Source organism: Toxotes jaculatrix, chromosome 6 (genome assembly GCF_017976425.1).
Source record: "Toxotes jaculatrix isolate fToxJac2 chromosome 6, fToxJac2.pri, whole genome shotgun sequence".
Lineage (NCBI taxonomy): Eukaryota > Metazoa > Chordata > Actinopteri > Toxotidae > Toxotes > Toxotes jaculatrix.
Genome location: NC_054399.1, coordinates 761,721 through 781,593, shown reverse-complemented (window position 1 = coordinate 781,593; position 19,873 = coordinate 761,721). Strand labels below are relative to the sequence as shown.

The 19,873-nt window shown below is 44.6% G+C and overlaps 1 protein-coding gene across 1 annotated transcript in view; it reads right to left on the bottom strand.

Annotated features, from left to right (window-relative positions):
• Nucleotides 1-4,297: 4,297 nt before the first annotated feature.
• Nucleotides 4,298-19,873, bottom strand: part of evi5b (ecotropic viral integration site 5b) — a 33,474-nt gene continuing 17,898 nt past the window's right edge. Inside the window, exons 17-26 of the mRNA XM_041040342.1 lie at nucleotides 19,726-19,872; nucleotides 19,144-19,239; nucleotides 15,226-15,321; nucleotides 12,239-12,507; nucleotides 7,762-7,994; nucleotides 6,879-7,064; nucleotides 5,854-6,230; nucleotides 5,502-5,639; nucleotides 5,251-5,416; nucleotides 4,298-5,141 (exon numbers count right to left, since the gene is read on the bottom strand). Coding sequence (XP_040896276.1) covers nucleotides 4,963-5,141; nucleotides 5,251-5,416; nucleotides 5,502-5,639; nucleotides 5,854-6,230; nucleotides 6,879-7,064; nucleotides 7,762-7,994; nucleotides 12,239-12,507; nucleotides 15,226-15,321; nucleotides 19,144-19,239; nucleotides 19,726-19,872 — 1,887 coding nt within the window. The 3' untranslated portion in view covers nucleotides 4,298-4,962. The remainder of the gene's footprint in view (nucleotides 5,142-5,250; nucleotides 5,417-5,501; nucleotides 5,640-5,853; nucleotides 6,231-6,878; nucleotides 7,065-7,761; nucleotides 7,995-12,238; nucleotides 12,508-15,225; nucleotides 15,322-19,143; nucleotides 19,240-19,725; nucleotide 19,873) is intronic.

The window sequence follows — 19,873 nt, the reverse complement described above, 5'->3', positions numbered from 1 at the left end:
TACCATTTCTTCATGATTTAATTATTAATTCTTGTTAAATGAATTTAAAAAGCAATATTATAAAGAAAAGTTATGAAGTGTTTTACAGCTTAAAGCCAACGACAATGGAAAAAAATCCAATAAAACCAGACAGTATAATCTTACACTGTGGTGGATAAAAACAGCTGGATGAAAGGGCTAAAGGAACTGAATCAACTGAAATCATGTGTAAACCAAATAATGAAAGTGTGATTTGAGAAGTGACTTAAAGGAAGTTTGTATTTTACAGTGATGTAGTTTGTTGCCTGGACATGTAGAGCTCTAACAGTCAGCAAGCAAACGTTAACATCCTCTCTGAAGCAAACAGCCAGTGTAGAGAAGCTGAAACAGGTGTAATATGATCTGCTGGAGTTAAAGCCCTGCAGCTGAGCGTAGTTTCATCTGTAGCCTGTCTAAGGTTTGTTGGGAATTGGAATTTTTGAGACGAGGTGAAGAAGCATATGTGTTTCAGTGTCTTCAAAATCAAGTCCAGGTCGAATCTTTGCTTTGTTTCTAAGCTGATTAAAAGAAGACTGGACGAACTTATGATCAGAATTTCTGTCCTGACGCGTTTAGCTAAAGAAAACTGGTTCCAGTTCTGTTTTTACTTCACATATTTCTGTATGACAGCACTGTATGAAGGTCAGTGTATGAAGGTCAGCTTTATTGGAAGGTCCAGATACGTGTCCTCAGAAGTTTAATGAGAAGTTGAATTAAATGAGACGTTACCACGAGAGAGCAAACACTGAGAAAATGAAACAGCACCCAGAACTGATCCTTGTATGATTTATATTTGTAATATTAACTTTAAATCAGTAATCCTGTTCAGACTCATGGCGGGGCTGGAACCTTTCCCAGCATGCAACATGCAAGAGTCAGGACACAGCCCACACCCCAGCCCAGGCTGCTGTGGCATCAAAAGATACTGGACTAAGTCACCTGAGAAGAGCTTTGGATAAATCGCTTTATTAACGGTGTAAAAATCTTCAGAACAAACACACGTGTGTCCGTGTTCTGTTCCACACGGGTAAAGTTTCTGTGCGGTATAAAAGCGGGCCGGGGAAGTGCGGTGTAGCCGCGGCTGATGCTGCAGGAGGGAAGCTGTCAGCCCGAAGAGGTCGGCTCTCCCCCACGTGTTGGGCCTGTCAGCTGCCTCGCTCGTGTCTCTTGTTATTATTTTCCCGTCATTCTGCTGCCTTTTCTTTGCAAAGTCATGAATAATTTGTGTCTACGCCTTGTTGCTTGATGACAGCTGTGCAGTTGGTTTGCAGTCTGTTTTTCAGATCAGGTGAATAATGAATAAGCCTCTGCAACAAAAGAGCTGTGGCCTATATGAGCCCTGCCTCTCATCGTCTGTCCCAGCTTAGGTGGCGTGTCAACCACAGGGGAGGGGACAGGTGGACAGGAAAGTCTCTGTGATGCACAAAACTTTCCTAAATGAAATGTGTATACAGAAGCTATGAAAATAATTGTATTTAATATCTCTTCTTCTTCCAAGAACCTCTTATCACAGTTTCCTGTATCAACCATATGAATCAGTGCTTTTTCTCCGAAGCTTGCTGCTGGAAATCCTGTATCTCTCTCGTGTTATCGCTTTCGAACTCGTCAAACCTGTGTGAAATCTGCTGAACAGGCAGAGAGCAAATACCACATTATTATTACAATATACACAGCAGGTCGACTCACCCTGAGGGAAGTAATCACATTAGCTCTCTCTTCACAGTCTCTGTCTGCTTTCTCATGAAACGTACAACACAATCTGATCATTCACCAGATGTTGCTGATGATACTGTATGTCAGCTGCGTGGGTGTGATCTTGACCCTTTTTTTTAATCTATGAGTTGTTGCATGTGATGTTTTAATCACGTTCTTTTCTTTCCTTTGCTGCATCAGGCTGAATATCACAGTTGTAAATCAGGGGTCTGTGGTTTGATTTAGAAACCAGCAGCAGCAGCAGCAGCAGCAGCAGCAGGGTTCTGGTTGTAAACGTGGGAAAAGAAACTCAGTTAAACTCAGTTATATACACGTACCCGTATCTATCTAAACTCTTTTCCTCAGTCAGTGTGATGATAAAATCAATAACAGATATATTTCTTTAATTCCAGGGGAGGAATTAAACAGTAGAAGGTGAAAATAAAAAATCTAAATCAAACACCAAAGTAAAATCTGTCTAAAATCCTTCTTTTATAATTTATGTTTAATTTCAGATTAATAATGAATCATCCCAAACCACAACACTGAACTTTCTAATTGCACAACTGTGTCTGTCAGGAGGAATTAATCCAGCCATACCTCTGTGTGTGCAGTGTGCATTTGTGGTTGATGTGTGTAACTTCCAGCGTGTTTGTGTAGCGTGTGCACTTATGGACCAAGATGCAGGCCTCGATTTGAGCCTCAGACTGCAGCGCTCTGATTACTCGCCCTCTCAAATCGATCGGGCCGTATTCTATTCATATTTGATATGCCTCGGGGCAGTGGGGTAATGCTTTAAAAAATCCACCCGTGCCCTTGGAGGAAATCTGGTCAGCCTAATGGCTGGTTTGACGATTTCTGCTTGAAAAGCTTCTCTCTGAGATTTTTCAGAGCGAACCTTCCAGTACCTGATGAGATTTTTTTAAATCTCTTGCAATGACTTGGTTTCTACATCACAAACCACAGTTTTTATTTATATAAAAAGTTATGAGTGGACTTTGGTGTCGAAAGTTGAGTCAAAGTGTACCTTCTCTGCACAGCAGTGAGATGTCATTAGCCACTTGGCCCTTACTTCAAAGGTTTGTGGTCAGGCTGGCGGCTTGAGTCTGCCTCAGGGTGCTGGAGGCACTTAACGACAAACTCGTTGCAACAGGAGGAAACACCCCAGCGCTCAGATTCAGCGTGGCTGACAGTGTGCCTCTTTCAGATGGAAGCTTCTGCCTCGGTAATTTATCTAACACTTAGTGTTAAGATTTCCTGTTACATGAGGCGCTCTGTGAAATAGCACTCAAACATGAATCTTTCAGACTAGTTTTAGAATTGGGATTGTGGGGCTGTAGCACATGAAGTTAATCTTTATTTAAAGAGAATAAATGACGTGACTAACTCTGTACATGGAGCCACCGTGCACAGCTCCAGTAGGTCTGGCTTCAGTCAGCTTGCCTCTTCCTGCTCTCCTTCAGCCTGTTCATCTTGGGGTTTAAAATATTCAGTATTTTTGCAGGCCTGGATGTTGTACGATTTGGGGGGAAGTGAGGCGTAGAAAATCCTTGTGAGTCAGTGATTTCAATCAATGTTGAGGGAAGACAACTAACTGATTGTTTCTCTTTTTCCTTTTTTGCTTCGTTAGTGTTTGAAAAGCGAACACGATGAAAGTGAAAGAATTAAAGGCAGTTGTTCAGGGCTGATGTGCAGTTTATCCACAGTGTGAAAGTGATGGAGGGTGTGTGTGTGTGTGTGTGTGTGTGTGTGTGTGTGAGAGCAGTTGTGTCTTTCTCATAAATTAATACATTTGCTGTCGTATTTATGGTTTATTATCTTTTGATGATGACACAATGATGGAAGTCATACTTTCCAACCCGGCTGTTTGTGTAACACCATACTCTGTGTCACTGTCTAAAAAAGTGTGTGTGTGTGTGTGTGTGTGTGTGTGTGTGTGTCTGTGTGTGTGTGTGTGTGTGTGTGTGTGTGTGTGTGTGTGTAAGTGTAATAAACTATTTCAGACGACATCTCAGCATCAGTCCCTCTGAGGATCACAGCTGCTGTATGTGGTCCATCGCCTGCCAGCTCTCTGCAGAAGTCGTTTTTGAGAATAACAGCCATGAGGGTGAAAACGGTTAAATCTGCTCACGGTGTTTTGGGTTCAAACACATGGCTGCAGTGGTCAAAACAAACAGCGGCCTCTGGGCAATCCCAATCACAGCAGCAGGGCGGAGGAACGTCCCGGGCCTGTGGCTTTAATTATCCAGGCTCTAACCCGAACACTGGGAAAACCAAACATCACTAACTCCGTTTGGTTCAGTGAGATGTTGTTAAGATACAGCAGTTTACTCCGATGAAGGCAAACTACTGCCCAAACAAAATGTGAAATGATTAGTGATAATGACATAAAGTCAGCCGCTACTACTGCTACTGCTCAGAATAATAAAATAATACTAATAACCTGGTTGTTATATAAAACAGTAGCGTATAATAAATGACACCTGATGGCCTGAAGTCTGCAGTTTGCGTTCGGCCTTCTGCCGTGGCTTTGAAACTTCAGAGATTCAGAAGTTTTTTATTTCAATAAAACAAACAGAACATCAACTGGTCTGAAAAAAAAGTAACGTGTTTATTTTCGTAAACGACAAAAGTTATTCTGAGAAGAAAATGTGCAAAATGGAAAAAAACAAAAACCCTTTGGAGCAGAGCTCACACATGGGCCGCGACCCTCCTGTTCAGAAACCCGCTGTTTTGCCAGCATCAGTCCGACCAACAACAAAAAGCCTGTGTTCTGTGGAGAGGCGCAGATTTCATCTATTCTCGGTGGTTTATTGTCGATCCGGTTATTGAGGTGTGAGTACAAATATTTTGGGTTTAATGCCCAAAGACGCTGATTCATGAGCGGCAGCTTATCTGTGCTGTGTCTGGGCCTCAGGACGCGCTGCACGGAGCTGCTGTGTTTAGTGTTGCTGCTGTCTTCACGCTGCGCAGGCTAAGTCTTTCCATGGATTTCTACATTTTGATAAAAATAAATAAGAAATAATCTGACGCTGTGTAATATTATCAAATAGATTTCCATGTTCTTTGACATGAGGTTTTTACGGACAGCGGATCATAGTGAATCCTGATCCAGCAAATGTCCTCACACAGGGCCACTGTGCCGGTGGTCGGGGAAATGTCCTCCTGTCTAAACTGTCTCTGTCAGATTTTCAGTTGAAATAAAGCCTCCTAACGTCAGATCACGTGACGGGTTTCTGTCCTGACGCCGCTTCACTTCAGTCCGTGCTGCGTCTCTTTGTGTCTCCTCAGGTCCACCTTTCTCTGGAAACCTTTGCCGCAGAGGTCGCAGCCGAAGGGTTTGTATCCGGTGTGTTTCCTGCTGTGTGTGATGAGGTTGGAGCTCTGGCTGAACGCTTTGCCACACACCTGGCATTTGTGGGGTTTCTCACCTGGAAAAAAAAACAAGACAAAGAAAAGTTTATTTACTTGGGTTTAAATTGAACATGAATTAAACGAGTCTCCTTCCACATGCGGCTGCTCAGTCTTTGCTCCACTCGCCTGTGTGGATGAAGGTGTGTTTCTTCATGTCTGACTTCTGGTGGAACCTCTTCCCGCAGTACTGACACGGGTACGGCCGGGTGTCGGTGTGGATGAGCAGGTGCGTCGACAGCGTGGACGACCTCTTAAAACTTTTACCGCATATCTTGCAGTCGAAGCTTCTCTCCTGAAACGTGAGCAGACAGGCGGCTTTAGCACTCCTCCGGACAGGAAGAGGCGCGAAGTGCGGGACACACGGCGTGCGAAGTTACCTGAGAGTGCACGGCTTTGTGCTGCTCCAGGCTCACTGCGTGCCCGAACGTTTTGCCGCAGATTTCACACGCAAAGGGCCTGGTGCCGCTGTGCGATCTGCGGACGTGGACTTCCAGCCCGTGCGGAGTAGAAAACACCTGATGGAGACAAGGGGAAAAAAAGTTATTGCAAATAACAATATATTTTTATGAAAATAGAAATACTTATTTTTCATTATTCATATTATTAACCACTGGGATAATTCGATTTATTTTTATTTTAGATGACCACCACCTGCAGTTCACAGACCCTGTAACCATCCGTTTATTTATCCCTGCAAAGCTGAGGCTGTGCATCAGACTCCATCCTCACCTTGCTGCACTTGACACACTTGTAAGCACCGTTAAGGATGAGACTGGAGCACAGCAGGTCGGACTGGGCCTTCACACTGTGTGTTTTTCTGTGCAGGCCTCCCTCAGGAAACAGCAGAGCGGCAGCGTGCCTCCTGTAGTCGCGGTAAGCCTCCTCTCCCAGAACCCGGTCTGAGTACAGGGCAGAGTGGGCGCTCTGGCCCCCACAGAAGGCCATCGCCGGAGGACCCCTGTCCACCTCCATGCCAGGATGGAGATTCTGCTGCACCAGGGGCCTCAGCCCAGGCCCCGGGTAGCTGCTCCACGCATATGGCCGGAAGGGAACCGTGAAGGGCTGGGTCTCATCCACCAGAGGAGACAGGGACTTCTCAGAATCGGCTGGAGAAGGGAACAGAGAGGCCAGATAAAAATTTAATGAAACCAGTGACACGGCCAAAGGGGGGGGGGGGGGGGCATTTACAGGGCCCCACAGGACAAGACATGGCTGATATAAGGAGTCATGCAATGTTCTTCCAGAGAATTCCCAGGTAGTGCTGAGGAAAGCAGGAATATCAGCTGGCACAGAGGAGGTGAGCTCATGGATCAGTGAGGAAGAATTAGCTTACAACACACTTATATATACTTTTATATATAAACAAGTGCACTCCTGTTATATAAAGCTGGTTAATCAGTTATAGATGATACTACACACTCCTACTTATTATACTAAACATGTTAACACACGACAAAAAATCTGTAAGCTCGCTACAGTCTGCCTCACAGGCCCCTCATGTTTTTTAATGTAACTTATTATATATTATAGCATCACGGCTCAATATATAATGAAAAATGAAAATCTATATTTCAAAAAGATATTTAAAAATGCTCCTACAGAGATTTGAACTGCACCTTTGTCATCATCTTACAGTATCTGTGGTTTGTCTCGCCTCCTTAAGGTTTTGTTTCCCCCCTTCTTGGCCTTTAATGTGCAGCCTATCGTGTTCATGAATCCGGACTGTAAGAGGCGTGTGGTGGTGCTGTGTGTACCCGGTGATGCAGAGGGGGACGGAGGCCTCCAGAAGTCCTCGTATTCCGGGGAACGGCCGCACAGGCTGTCGGCGCAGCTCAGCGGTGACTTTGGGGAGAAATCGGCAGCGTCAGCCAGGTGGGAGTCTGGAGACAGATCGTACCTGTCCTCCGTCATGTCGCTGTCATCTGGGAGCTTCTCTGCCTCTGAGAGGACAGAGGACAGTCAGCATCACGAGGAAAAGGATTTCAAGTAAGTTAATGCTCCTGATGTTTTTAGAAGAATGTCCGGTTACTGTCGGAGATTAAAACTAAAAACCTACATGATGGCGTTTAGATACAGGTATGATGCTGTGTCAGAAGGTAACAGGTTTATTAGCTGAGCAGAATCACCGACAGGTAAAGGCAACGTGACCTCATTTCTATCAAGAGCCTGTAGTATAATATATAATATATAATATGATATGATATGATATAATATAAAGGAAAAAAACGGTGATACAATAGAAAATAAATCCACAGTAAATATCACGTAAATGTGTTTGAGGAAGTGGTTTTTCGTTATCGTGAAATCTCGGGACCAACCATGTAACATCAGTAATTCCGCTTTCATTTTTCTTTAATTGAATAATTTCATTTTTAAGCTTAAAAAAAACATCAAACAAACACGTTTTAAGGCCCGTGTGAATAAGCTGCACCGACGCTCTCCAGCCTGTAAACCGCACAGTTTCCCTTTGTGTTTCAGGATTTAATAATTAGATGTTAGTCCTAATAATTGTTTGTTAACTGTTTTTAGTTTGGCTAAAAACAACAAACAAAAACACAACCCAAAACCCCTTTATTCCAACAAACGGAATGAAAAATAACGTTTAACGCCTGGAACACTAAATCATTCTGGACATACCTGAGCATATGTGCGCCAGAGCGGCGTCCAGCCTGCTGCAGTCATCCTCTAAAGTCCGGGGCTGGTGGTAACTGTGCGCCTTCTTACTCTTCACCAAGAAGGAGCGAGGCATCTCTGATCCCTGATCCGAGAGCAGACAAATCAGTGAGAAGAATCCAGCTGCAGAGAGGAGTCCTCCTGTGAACGGTGCGAAGACCTGATCTCCACTGGCGGGGTAGATGCGAGTCCAAGTGCTTTAAGAGTTTTCAACCTGACTACAGAGCATGCGCCGACAGAGTCCGTCCCGTCCGCCAGGTGTTGCCGGGACAGGTGTCAGTGCCACTGCCGCGGCTCCTTCGCTCAGCTCGCTTTAATAGATCTGCGCCTGCAGGGGTTTAATCAGCGTGTTGTGTGGTTACAGGTGACAGGAAAACAGTCTGACGCGGGGGCGACTTCTTGTCACCTCTCCCCAAAACTACCTCACTCATTTCAGGACTCGACCTGACAACACAGGCCTGTGACGCGGGGCTTTGCCTTTGCTCTACTTTAGTTTCTGAAAACTCCTGTAGAATTATCAGCAGTTTGCCTTTTTCATTTGTCTTTTTTTTATTTGTTTGTTTTATTTAAAATTATTTTAGAAAAAACAGATAAACACGAGAATGAGTTTGGATCGAAGAGACTTTTGTCTTCTGCCGTGTTTGTCCCTGCGCCGGGAGCTGAGGGCCTCCATCGGATCAGGCTGCAGCTCGTGTCTGCAGAGGAGCCCGTGGCAATCAGGAGAAGTGAGACACGTTTTATCAGCACTTTACTCAATCTTTGGAGAGGGAGAGGAAACGCGGAGGCGCACCCCGGGGTGTCTGGAGAGCGTGCACGTAGCACGTAGTGGTAAAATATAAGAGGTGGGGGAAACTCTGAACGACCGTGTCCTCTGATGCTTAACATAGATCACAGACACCGAAAACTACAATTCCAACTGCACCACAATTTTACTAATGTTATCAATAAACCCTATGTGAAAATGTAAGAACAGGCCAGAACTGAGTGGAAACCCTCAGAAAAAGCTTCAGTCCCCTGTGATCACACCGTGTGGTCTGGTGCAGCTCGGTTCCGGTCTGCTGGACAGCTGAGCCCATGGACTGTTATTAGGTGACAGACATTCACCGTCCTCACGCCTGCGGTGACAGTTTCACATTACTCTGGGCACTGTGCTCAAAGGTAGGAGCCATAACAGAGACACTTTGTTTTCTGTTCGCTCAGGACGCGGATTAAAGCGGCTGTTCAGCGTCATTACGCACCGAACAATGGAGCAGAGAACAGAGCAGCAGGTGCAATAAAGAAATCCCCCAACTATTACAGTGATGGAGCGGGTTCGCTTCGATCATCGGCGTGATCAGTTCGATCATCAGCTCCATGATCAGCTCGATGATACGAATAAAATCTGCGGTGTGTGGATTTCAGTGTGTGATGATCACAGGGCTGAGTTTAACTCACCCACTGGCTGACTTTAACAGTTTCTACTCATCAATAAATCAGCTCATGTCAAATCTTCCACAGCTACAGAGACTCGCTCGCCTAAAGCCTGAGAAGCGGGACTGGATGAGGGTCTGTCTGAGCTCTGTCCGTGTGGACACGGTACCGTGGCCCTGTCATTCAGCCTGGATGCTACTGCGGACCAGCACCCGTCGGCTGCAGGCAAACCAGCCTATCAGTGAATGGAGGACAGGAAATCAAAGCTCCACATGCACCAGCTCGATTAGACGAATCATGGCCGGACACCGTGCTGGTGAAGATACGAAGCCAGAACCGATAAAAGTAGAAGGCGACAGGCCCGGAGTGAGGCGATAGGCCGACAGAGAGGAGTTTCTCAACGCTGCGTAATAACTGTGTCATCCTGTCACAGGAGCAGAGAGATAAATACAACAGCCAGTGTCCAAACGACAATAATAATAATAACAACAACAATAATAATATAATAATAATGATAATAACAAATAATAAGGAGAAGAGAAGTAAAAGATTTGTGTCCGTTGCGGTTGTTTTAATACATCTGGTGAAATTTAGCTCTTAAACGCATCTATATGTGAAAACACCAAATGACTCATCTCCTCTCACATGGCACCACAGCCACTGATTTTAATGCTTATTGTGATGGTGAACATTTTTTACAATTTACACAAATAAAATATATTTGAATACATTTCTGTATATTTAAAAGCTGCAGTAGTAACATGTAGTTAATACCAGGTCCTACCGGTTTAAACAGGAGCGCACTGCATCTGAAACTCCGGTCTTTTGTTAAATGCAAATCCAAACTGATAATGGTTGAAATGATCTCAATCATATTTATATGGCAACATCATCACACGCATGGCAGTTTGACAGCTGCTAACATCCGATAAACTGAAGTTTTTCTCTCTGTGTTGACGTTTGACAACCAGCTTGTCCGAATTTGAATAAAGTGTAACTGACTTTCACTGCGCCGTGAAACGCACGTTCAAAATATGCGAAAGCATAATAAATCACTGCAGTATGAAATAAAACAGCTCACAGTACACTGGCCCCTAAACTGGCTTTTATGTCCAATTTAAAAAAATCACCATGAGTATTTGGTAATTTTACAAACCTGCTTAATGGTTCACAGTGCCCGAGGAGAAAAGCTCTTAAAATGTGGTTTTCTGCATGAAATGATTAGTAGATGAGACTCAGCTCTGAAAACCGCGAGAAATCACTTCCTGAAACAGTCAATCTAAGCAAGAATCTTCACAGAGGAAGGCAGCACAGAGACTAAACATCCCACATGTGCTCACAGTCATCGGAAAGCTTTTCAGTGTGTGTGCAGAGGCTCAGGTTTGATGAAGACACACCAGGCAAGTTTAGCAAACATTTTATTATTAATATGAACTCATCACACACACATACACACACGCACAACAATCTCATTTAGTCTCAAGAGTGTGCTGACTGCTCCATAGTGTTGCCATGTGTGTCCTTACTGCACTGCAGACTCAAAAGTGCCATGAAGTGTCCCCCTCCCTTCAAACAGCACAGGCATCTTCATCAAAGGGACATTACAGTCAGCAGCTCAAAGTCTCCAGGAACTGTCTGTCTGTCACTCAGTCCAGGAGTTAGTGTTCAGCATGGACATTCAGAGAAACTCAGTCTTACACATCTGTGTCCTTGCACATTGAAAAAGGAGTGGAACCAGCCTGTCGACGAGCACGCAGCAGGATTTGGTGCTAACTTTGGTACAGCTCCTGATTCTGCTCCAGATTGTGTGATAAAGTGTGCAAATGTAAGCTGTGTTATCTCAGTTTCATCTCCCAGTTCAGGCTCCCTAAGACTCTCAGCCTGATGCTTGCAAATTTGTGATACACAAAACATATGATTAGACATTACTCAGGTTTGACTCATCAGCCAATGTACTATGTGCTACTTTCTGCAGGGCTCATTCTGAAAGTACAGCTGGGATGCTTTCAGAGAACTCATTACCATAGCAACAGTAGTTAAGAAATAAATCTGTCCTCTTCTGTTCTTATTATTCCTGCTAACTGCTCTGCTCCGTTATTCTTTTCCTCCCCTCACTCATCTGAAAAACGGGATTTGTCCTTTGTGTTACCATCGTATTAAACTAACCTATGTCCCTTTTTTCTCAACTGTACAATATATTCTAAACGTCAGATATGCAGTAGATACATATGTTCAAGTTCAAAAGCAGCTGAAAAAAACAACAACAACCATAATACACATTTACATATCTACAAGTATGCAGATGTCACACTGAGCTTGTGATACACCAGCCCTGGTGAAAGGCATGCAGCGTGTGCTAAGGCCTTATCATCATCATCATCATCATCATCATCACCCCCGAGCCAACGCTGGCTGATACAAGAGGCTTTGATACCAGGCTCTGACCAAGCTCATCATATATATATATATATATATGTATGTATATCTGTATATATATATATATACATATATATATATGTTTGTAGACACACAGCACTCATGCACTTCCTCCTCTGCAGGATGGACACTTAGTAGTAACGGCATCAACACATTTTGATGTTCATTTATAAAATGCTTTAAAAATATAAAAATACATTGGATGAAGTGTGTCGTATAGAATAAAATGTTTTATTGCACAGTCTGTTTCTCTGTGTTCACGGACAGAGGGGGAGGTTCGGAGTAACAGACAGACCACCTCACCCCCTCGGCCCCCTCCTCCTCGTCTGGTCACATTATTTGACTCTCTGCTGAGGACCAGGCTGATGATCTGCCCGCTGTCAGGCGTTTGTTGCCCTCAAGAAGAAAACAAAAACTGCAAAAGGAGGTAAACAAAGAAAAACTAAATCCGTAAGTGTGATTCTCATGATATGAAATGATGATGCATTTCCTCTCTGAAATTCAGAACTCCATGTCCAGACTTCTCCTGTGCAGCGGCTGCTGGAGACATCCCTGTCCAGCTCAGTGAGCGCTGACAGCCGGCGTCCTGACTCACACAGTGGTGGACTTGTGGCTGCCGCTCTGAGGCACAGACAGCCGCAGGGCCTCGCCGTCCTCCTCCTCGCTATCCGTGTCCCCGAGGTTGGGGCGCAGTCTGATTCGGCCGCTGTTCCTCTGCTGGGTGTCCTGTAGGGTGGGGTCCTTGACTCCATCTTCATCTGAAGACTGGTAAGACTCATCATCCCCCACGTAGTGATTGACGATGTGGATCCCATCAAAAGTGGGCTGACTGGCCAAACCCCTCTGCCCTTTTAAGCAGCAGATCTGTGAGAGTGAGCGTGATGAGGATTAGGAGCACATCTCAGATATGTCACTTCAGAGGGAGAAAACACAGACTAACATAGGTCATGAACAGCTGTTTAACACAGTCAAACGTTTGTCCGTCCTCGTAGCATCACTCAGGTAGGATGGGATGTCTTTCACATGTCTGACATGCAGGGAACAATTCAACCAAAACCCACAGGAGAATAATGTGATGAGGTCTGAGCTGTGCCTCCATTCCATACTACACACCAACAGTGTACAGTATATACTGCATTCTGACTTTTATAGTATATATTTTTAGTAGTAGTATGTTAAAAAAGCAATGCAAGTTAAAAACAAAAACCATCTATAATCTGCACCTTCTCCAGCGGTGAGCTCTCAGCTGTGCACCATGTCTGAGCATACTTTCATTTATCATGTCTTCCAGTGTGAATGCACTCATCCTAACATCCTTGGTACATATTCATCAGTGAGTAGTATGGATTGTGGACGAAGCTGTTGTAGAATGTGTTCAGGGGTGTGGGGCAGCTTTGTTTGGGACAGCTTGGGAGACGGTCCTGAATGTGTCCTGTTGAAACGTGTCTGTGCTCTGCTGTTTATCAGAGGAGGGAAGTTAACCCATCATGCATTCGTTCACTGGGTCTTTGTTTCTCGTGAAACTAAAACTCTTTGGACAGAGTTGCAGTGGTCGTGGGTATGTTTTTCCTTCCATGACGGGAGTAATGAGATCAGCACTAAGAAACAAACCATACACAGATTTACAGTTTATCCACAGTGTCGTCGAACAGTTTGTCCCAGTGAGCAGACCAAAGGCCTGAGGACCGCGTGGGTGGTCTGACCAGTGCACGTCAGGTTAACTTCCCCATCCTGCCATGTAGAGCAGCACACTGTCACTTGCCTACACTTGTGCACGGATCCATCCAGGACCGTCCCCCATTGCTGTGAATTACACAGACACAAATGGGATTATGGTGGGGGGGCTACAAAGCCAGCGAAGGGAACGTCATTCAACCACTGGAGATTAGATGGCACCTCTGTACCCACTCACCTGGGACGGCCTGCCATGCAGCAGACAGACATGTAGGAAGAGAGTTATTCAGAAGCCGGTACAGAGCACAGTGCATTACACACAGAACAACAACAGTTAGTCCCCGTTTACCTTCACCTGCCTAAACCTCAGTCTGCCTTCCTGTTGCTGCCAGGCAGAGGAATAATCTGCTCAACATCTGACTGGCAGCTGTCAAAGTTTCCAGCTTTATGATGCAGCTTTAATTCGATATGTGAAGGAGGAGGATAGTGGGACTTGTTATTCAGCCACTCTCTACTTTCAGGTTTGCTCACTGCAGAAACTGGAGTCAATATTATTCATAGCACATCACTAAACTTAAGATGACCACCAAGCACAAGCAAATGAGAGGGGAAATAACAGTGACTGCAGAGCCTTGATATAGAGCCAGAAGCTGCATGCAGCTCAATTTAACCACAGTCCACCAACACTTAGTTCAAGGGTTTCGTTCTTACTTGTAAAGTTAACTGATGCTAAGATACAACGAATCTGCTGGAGGTGAAGAATTTCTCTGTGCAGTAATTAAATATGGAAAACTTAACAATGAAGATCTTCATCCCCTGTGTTTCCCATACACTCATTTATTTGTGGCCACACACTCTCTGCCACTATATCAACACTGATCAGCTGATCAGTGTAATTTTGGTGACCCACTGTTTGGACAGTAGTTTGGGGTCATGTGTTGAAAGGTGATCAGTGTTTGTTCACAGTTCATAGTTACAGCAGACAGGTTGGCAGGTCAGCGTCCATGTTGCTCTGTAATGTCTGGGGAGTGTGCTGTGGCTTTGTACCTGCGTCTGCCTTTAATACTCAGGGTATCTGGGTGGGTGTGGTTACCTGAACACTCGGTCAGGCAGCATGGGGCGGAGCCTCACAGGCTTTCTGACCTCTCTCTCTCTCTCTCTCTCTCTCATTCTCTTTTCTCCTTTCTTTTCTCAGTTTGGACGATTGTTTGTTCTGATGATTGTTTTATGTTTTGAAGTAAACAGTCGAACTGAACTGAATTGAATTGGTTGAATTACAATGAGGGGACGATTAGAGCGTCACACTGAGGCTTCATTAATGAGGAAACCACAGTCACTGATACATTACTACATCAGCCAGCGGCTGATAAACAGGCTCCCTCCTCAGACAGGATGAAGCAGAGGGTCAGCTCCCTCCTGTCAGGGTTCGGAGGTGACCCAACGCTCGACATCAGTCCAAACAACCAACGACAAACAAATCACACCAAACTATTTTGTATAGTATGAAACAAATGTGGCTCAAAGAATTAGCACTACTCCATACAACTGATCACATTTTACGTGCTGTCTTATCAGCAAATCTTCAGTTATAGTTTTTAAGCTCTGAATGTGCGTACTCCCTTGTTATCTCTCTTGGCTCTACACCATGACAAGCTAGGTGAAACCCTGGTGTAAAAACATCTGTAGGTTATTTACAAGAGGTGTGCGATGTCAACTCCACACAGGAAGTCTCTGGGTGTAGTTGACACTTGTACTAGTCTCTTAGCCTCAAAGCAAAACCATATCTGAGGGAATGTTGTGAATCTTTTGAAATGATAGATCAAAGAAACAACAACAACAAAATCTGAATCTCTACAAGTAAAAAAACGTTGCAACAATAAGCTGGAGCGATTATTAACAGAGCCTCACCTCATGTTTTAGCTCTGCTATCTGGTCTTTGAGCTCGCGGATGTACTGGCTCGAGTCTGTGTGGTTCAGCTGGCCCTGGACCTTTCCTTCTTCCTTCTGTTGGCAGAGGAGATACGAGTTTTTAAAAAAGCCACAGCACTCAGTCATACAGGTGGCTTTCCTACAGAGGGAGGTGAGAAAATATTTTAGCACCATGTAAGCAAAGTGGTTAAACTGGGACTAAATGAGAAAAGCAGCTCACACTGTGTCTGTGGAAATGTCAGTGACTGTGAACGCCTATGAAGACCCACTGATGTGAGCTACTGTACGTGCAGTAGCACCAGTGGCAGACGACGAGCCCCGCTGATGAAGTACCCTGCATGTGTGGCAGGCGAGCAAAGTGACAGATGTCAGAGGAAACACAAGACTGTGTCATTTGTGCTTGATTTCCTCCTGGGGCCCTGGGGATGAAGCAGGTTGTTAGCTTTAACAGTTAAACAGCCCATGTGATGTTTACCTTCCTCAGTGAAGACATCTGCAGGCATCGGAGATAAACACACTCCCTTTCAAACCTCAATCAACCCTTGAACTTGCCAGTTCTACAATGAGACCAGTGAAGGGCGCACAGAGGAGTTCAAACCACAGACTGCAGCACAGGAACACTGAGGCAAAGAAGGGAAGGCCGTACACGGCACACAGCCGGGGTGGGGTGTCGAGGTAGAGAGGTGAGACTCCGTCTGTTCTGGCTGGCCAACAACCCAAAATACAGATAGGGTTTTTGATTCCTGTGGCGAGGTGGAGCTGAGTTTAGTGGGTCCCTGAAGGCCCTTCAACACAAGGAGAAGTCTAAACAAGTGAGATTATTCCAAGAACCTGTTGTTTTTGAGGTTTCACCGCTCCAAAACAGTGCAGCGATAAGGGACAGGCAGTTAATAAGACTTCCTCATGTTCAGCTTTGTGAATCACCAGGTGTCAGACTCGTAACTGGAGATGTGTTCAAGTTCCTGTGGCCTCAACGTCTTTGGTTAGTTCTAACAGAGTCAAGGAGAAACGTTATATGTCGGCCATTTCTAACGTGATAGAGAACGTATGGGAGGGTACATGTGCTCAGTGCACTGACAGAAGTGAGCTGAGTATCTGGCAGAACAGTCTTTGATCATTGCAAACATGATTATCGTCACATCTCGAGCGAAGGAGTGAAATCACAGCTCATAACAAAAGTTCCCATGAAATGCAGCTGAATTTTATTTCACATTAGTATTATCTCCGTTGTTGTGGCGATGACGTACGTTTTATTCTGAATCTGCAAAGACGTTTGTGAAGGATGTGTGAAAACTCACAGCTGTGGTGTCAGATGATAATTACAGTTACATTTTACTATGAGTAAACTTTCTCTTTATTTCTTCAGTGAGCAGCCTCCCAGTAAACACCTCAGGCTTTATATGAAGTTATTTACCCGCGTCATGATAACTCTTACAGCTGCACCTGTGTATCATTAGTCTGCTTTATTCTGAGCATGTTTAACATGTGAGACAAACTAAATACATTTCCCACATTAACACGACAAATACAGAGTAAACATGATCATCTCCCTCACAGGCTAAAGCGTTTAGTATAAATCTCTGAGCATGTCATAGAAACCTCAAAATAAACCATGCATGTCACCTTTGGTAGAGTCACTGCTTCAAGATGAGAAACCACTTCCTATCAGCCCAGAGACAGTGGCGCTGTGGCGTTTAACAGAGACCATGATTGTGATAGTGAAAGAATCCTACATAAACCTTTCGAGACATCTTAGTTTCACTGACAATGTTTTCCACCGTTACTCAGGTTTTCTTATCATGAATTTGTATCTGTTCATTAAATCTCTGCAGCGTTGTGTGTGTGCTGCTATATAAGGACGATAAGGTACATGTTACCTTCATGTTGACGGTGACTGCCGTTCATCGATACCTGCTGTTGCTTTCACTCTGCCTTCTGCTTTCAGGCTCAGACGCAGCTAATCTGATCCCACAGAGACTTCTCACATTATCAGTGAGCTGCATGTTGTCACCACCACCATGCTTCCACCTTCTCTGGTGAGGAAACTGATTTCTTTTTTTCTTTTTCTTTTGGTAACTGAAGAAAAACTTTACCACCAACTTAAAGAGCAGGCAACCAAACCACAGACCAACAAGCAAACACTGGCATCGTGATCTGAGCTCTGACAGAGGTTCGATTTAACACCCAGCTCCTGACAGCACCTGGAAACAGCAGCACAGTCCCTACATGCTGTTTAGAAAATAAAGCAAAGTGCAAATAAAGAGCTTTTTAGTGACACACTCAACCGAGTTCATTAAGCAGATTCTAAAAAGTGTGAGGGCGGTAGTGGTGAAGCTCTGGTGTTGCATGTTTTTGCTCTATCACTTAGTAACAAAACCTCAGACCGCACTGTGTGATTGTGTTTGCCTGTGAAGGGGAAGAGGGGGAGGTTTTTGTAGGTGTCATACTTATAAATAGTCTGAGCCTTCAGCTTAGACGATCTGAAACACCTTACATTCAGGAATACATTTGCAGAGGTACTTTAAAAAGCCGACTGCAGAGAGGGCAGTGACAGAGTCACCACTAATTCAGCATGAGCTGTCTGCAGCTCTGAGCTGCCCCAGGCTGTTCTCAGTGCTGTGTCCATGTGCTTTATATTCACACATGATCAGTGTGTAGAGACTGCTGCTGAACGCCAAACGAGTTTGTGGAAATTTAAAGTTATAAATGAAAAAAAGACGTTCACAGACGTGCAGCAGCAGGACCCCACAGAAACAACACCGACTCTGCAGCGTCCGGCTGTGTGTACGGGCCGAGTGTACAGACCCTCAGCTTCATTTCATCATGAAATTTAAAGCGAGAACAGTGTTTAGGATTCAGTGTTGTGTTGTTTGTCGTCGTCTGCCTGTTGTCACACTCACTGTTCATCATGATGTGTGTGCTGAGCCACAAACGAGCCCAGAGTGAGTGAGGATTGTCTTCTGATCCGTTTATCAGTGATCAGTGGTCGCTGCTGAGTGTCGGTGCTGTGAGGACAGGCCTGTATTTGTTTTGGTCACCCTTGTTGTGCGTAGAGTTACATTTGTTTGGGGATAAACACGAGTTTCTTCACTCCTGCTCGCTGACACTTGTTCTGACAGGGAGTGAGTTCATATGCAAATCTTCAGAATCTTCACCCACAATGACAAATATCTAACATTTGTCCAAAAACAGAAATTGTGACAAATCATCTCCACTGCTGAAAAACAATCAGCTAGAAACCAAAACACGATGCCGTCATTTCTTGTACAGCAACTACAGAAAATCAGTGTGTTGGACGTCACACATCCTCTGTCCGTCTGATTTAAGGAATATGTGCTGAAAAATGTCGAGGTTCTGTTTTGAGGCAGAGTTTTGCTTTTACTGTAATCTGTAAGATAAGACAACACATAACTGGACTGGTGCTCTACACACTGTACCTCCTGATAATGCCACCTCCAGTGTGATGCCTGTGCACAAAAGCCCCTGAAACCCTGGTTTGAAATGTAAAGTATTTCTCTGTAACATTACATGTTCATGACTAACGAAGCCGCAGTCGAAAAATAACTCAGCTAATCTGCTTCATAAGGACTGTGTGGGCTTGGTTTAATCAGATTTGATTGACAAAGGCGTCTCCGTGGCAACGTGAGACAAAACAACACCTCGACTTCTATCAGATTCCACAAATACAGAAATCTGTCAGGGGAAATCACCGCTATCATTCCAAATTAAGCAGATGATGTCTGTAGTCTATCCCTCAAAGCTGACCGACTATAACTGAGCAACCAAACCGTCGTGTGTCCATCAGTGAAGAATACACAGAGGCTGTTTTCATTATGTGATTGTTTGTTACTGAGTGTAGGCCGAGGACGCTGAAGCTGAAGGCTCTGAATACTTTACCTCTATCTCCAGCTCTGAGATCTGTTGCTGGAGTTCAGCCATAGCAGCAATGTTGTCAGCTTCCCTCAGCCTCACAGCCATCACCTCCTCTTTACTCTACAGAGAAACACACCAGGAAAAACTCAGTAAGGACACGGTTTAACCAGCAGCTCTGCTCGGCCCAGGAGAAGCTGACTGGCACAGTATAACAACACGTATTGTGCAACATTTGTGTATTTTCTATTTCTGGATGTGTGATTCTTAGAAGGGGAAATTCCTGAGAGATGGGTACAGCCAACAGTGTTTGACAGAAATCTCGCAGCATCAGCTCAGAGATATTATCAGAACAAGTCGCTTCCTCCTGTTGGATCTGAAGGCAACAGACCAAACAAACATTTTATAACCTCAAACATGTTTTTACTCCTAAACCAGACTCAAAGCAGAAGACTGAACACAGCTGCTGCTTATTCTTTCTAACCAGGAGAAAAATAAATGCATAATATTGTCAGAATAGGTTCTGTGGTTGTACCTCACAGATTATGCCACCATAGAGTGGCATGGCGGTTTGCCCCACTGTTCGTAGTGTTAGGTGTTTAGGTGTACCTTGCATTCGATTTCAGCTTGTCGCCGCTTGATTTCTTGCAGCTGCACATGCAGGTCTTTATTTTGCACCGTCAGTGTCTGCACACGATCCTGGAGACAGCGGCTCTCCTGCTCCGCCCGTCGCAGCTGGTTGCTGTGAATCTGATTC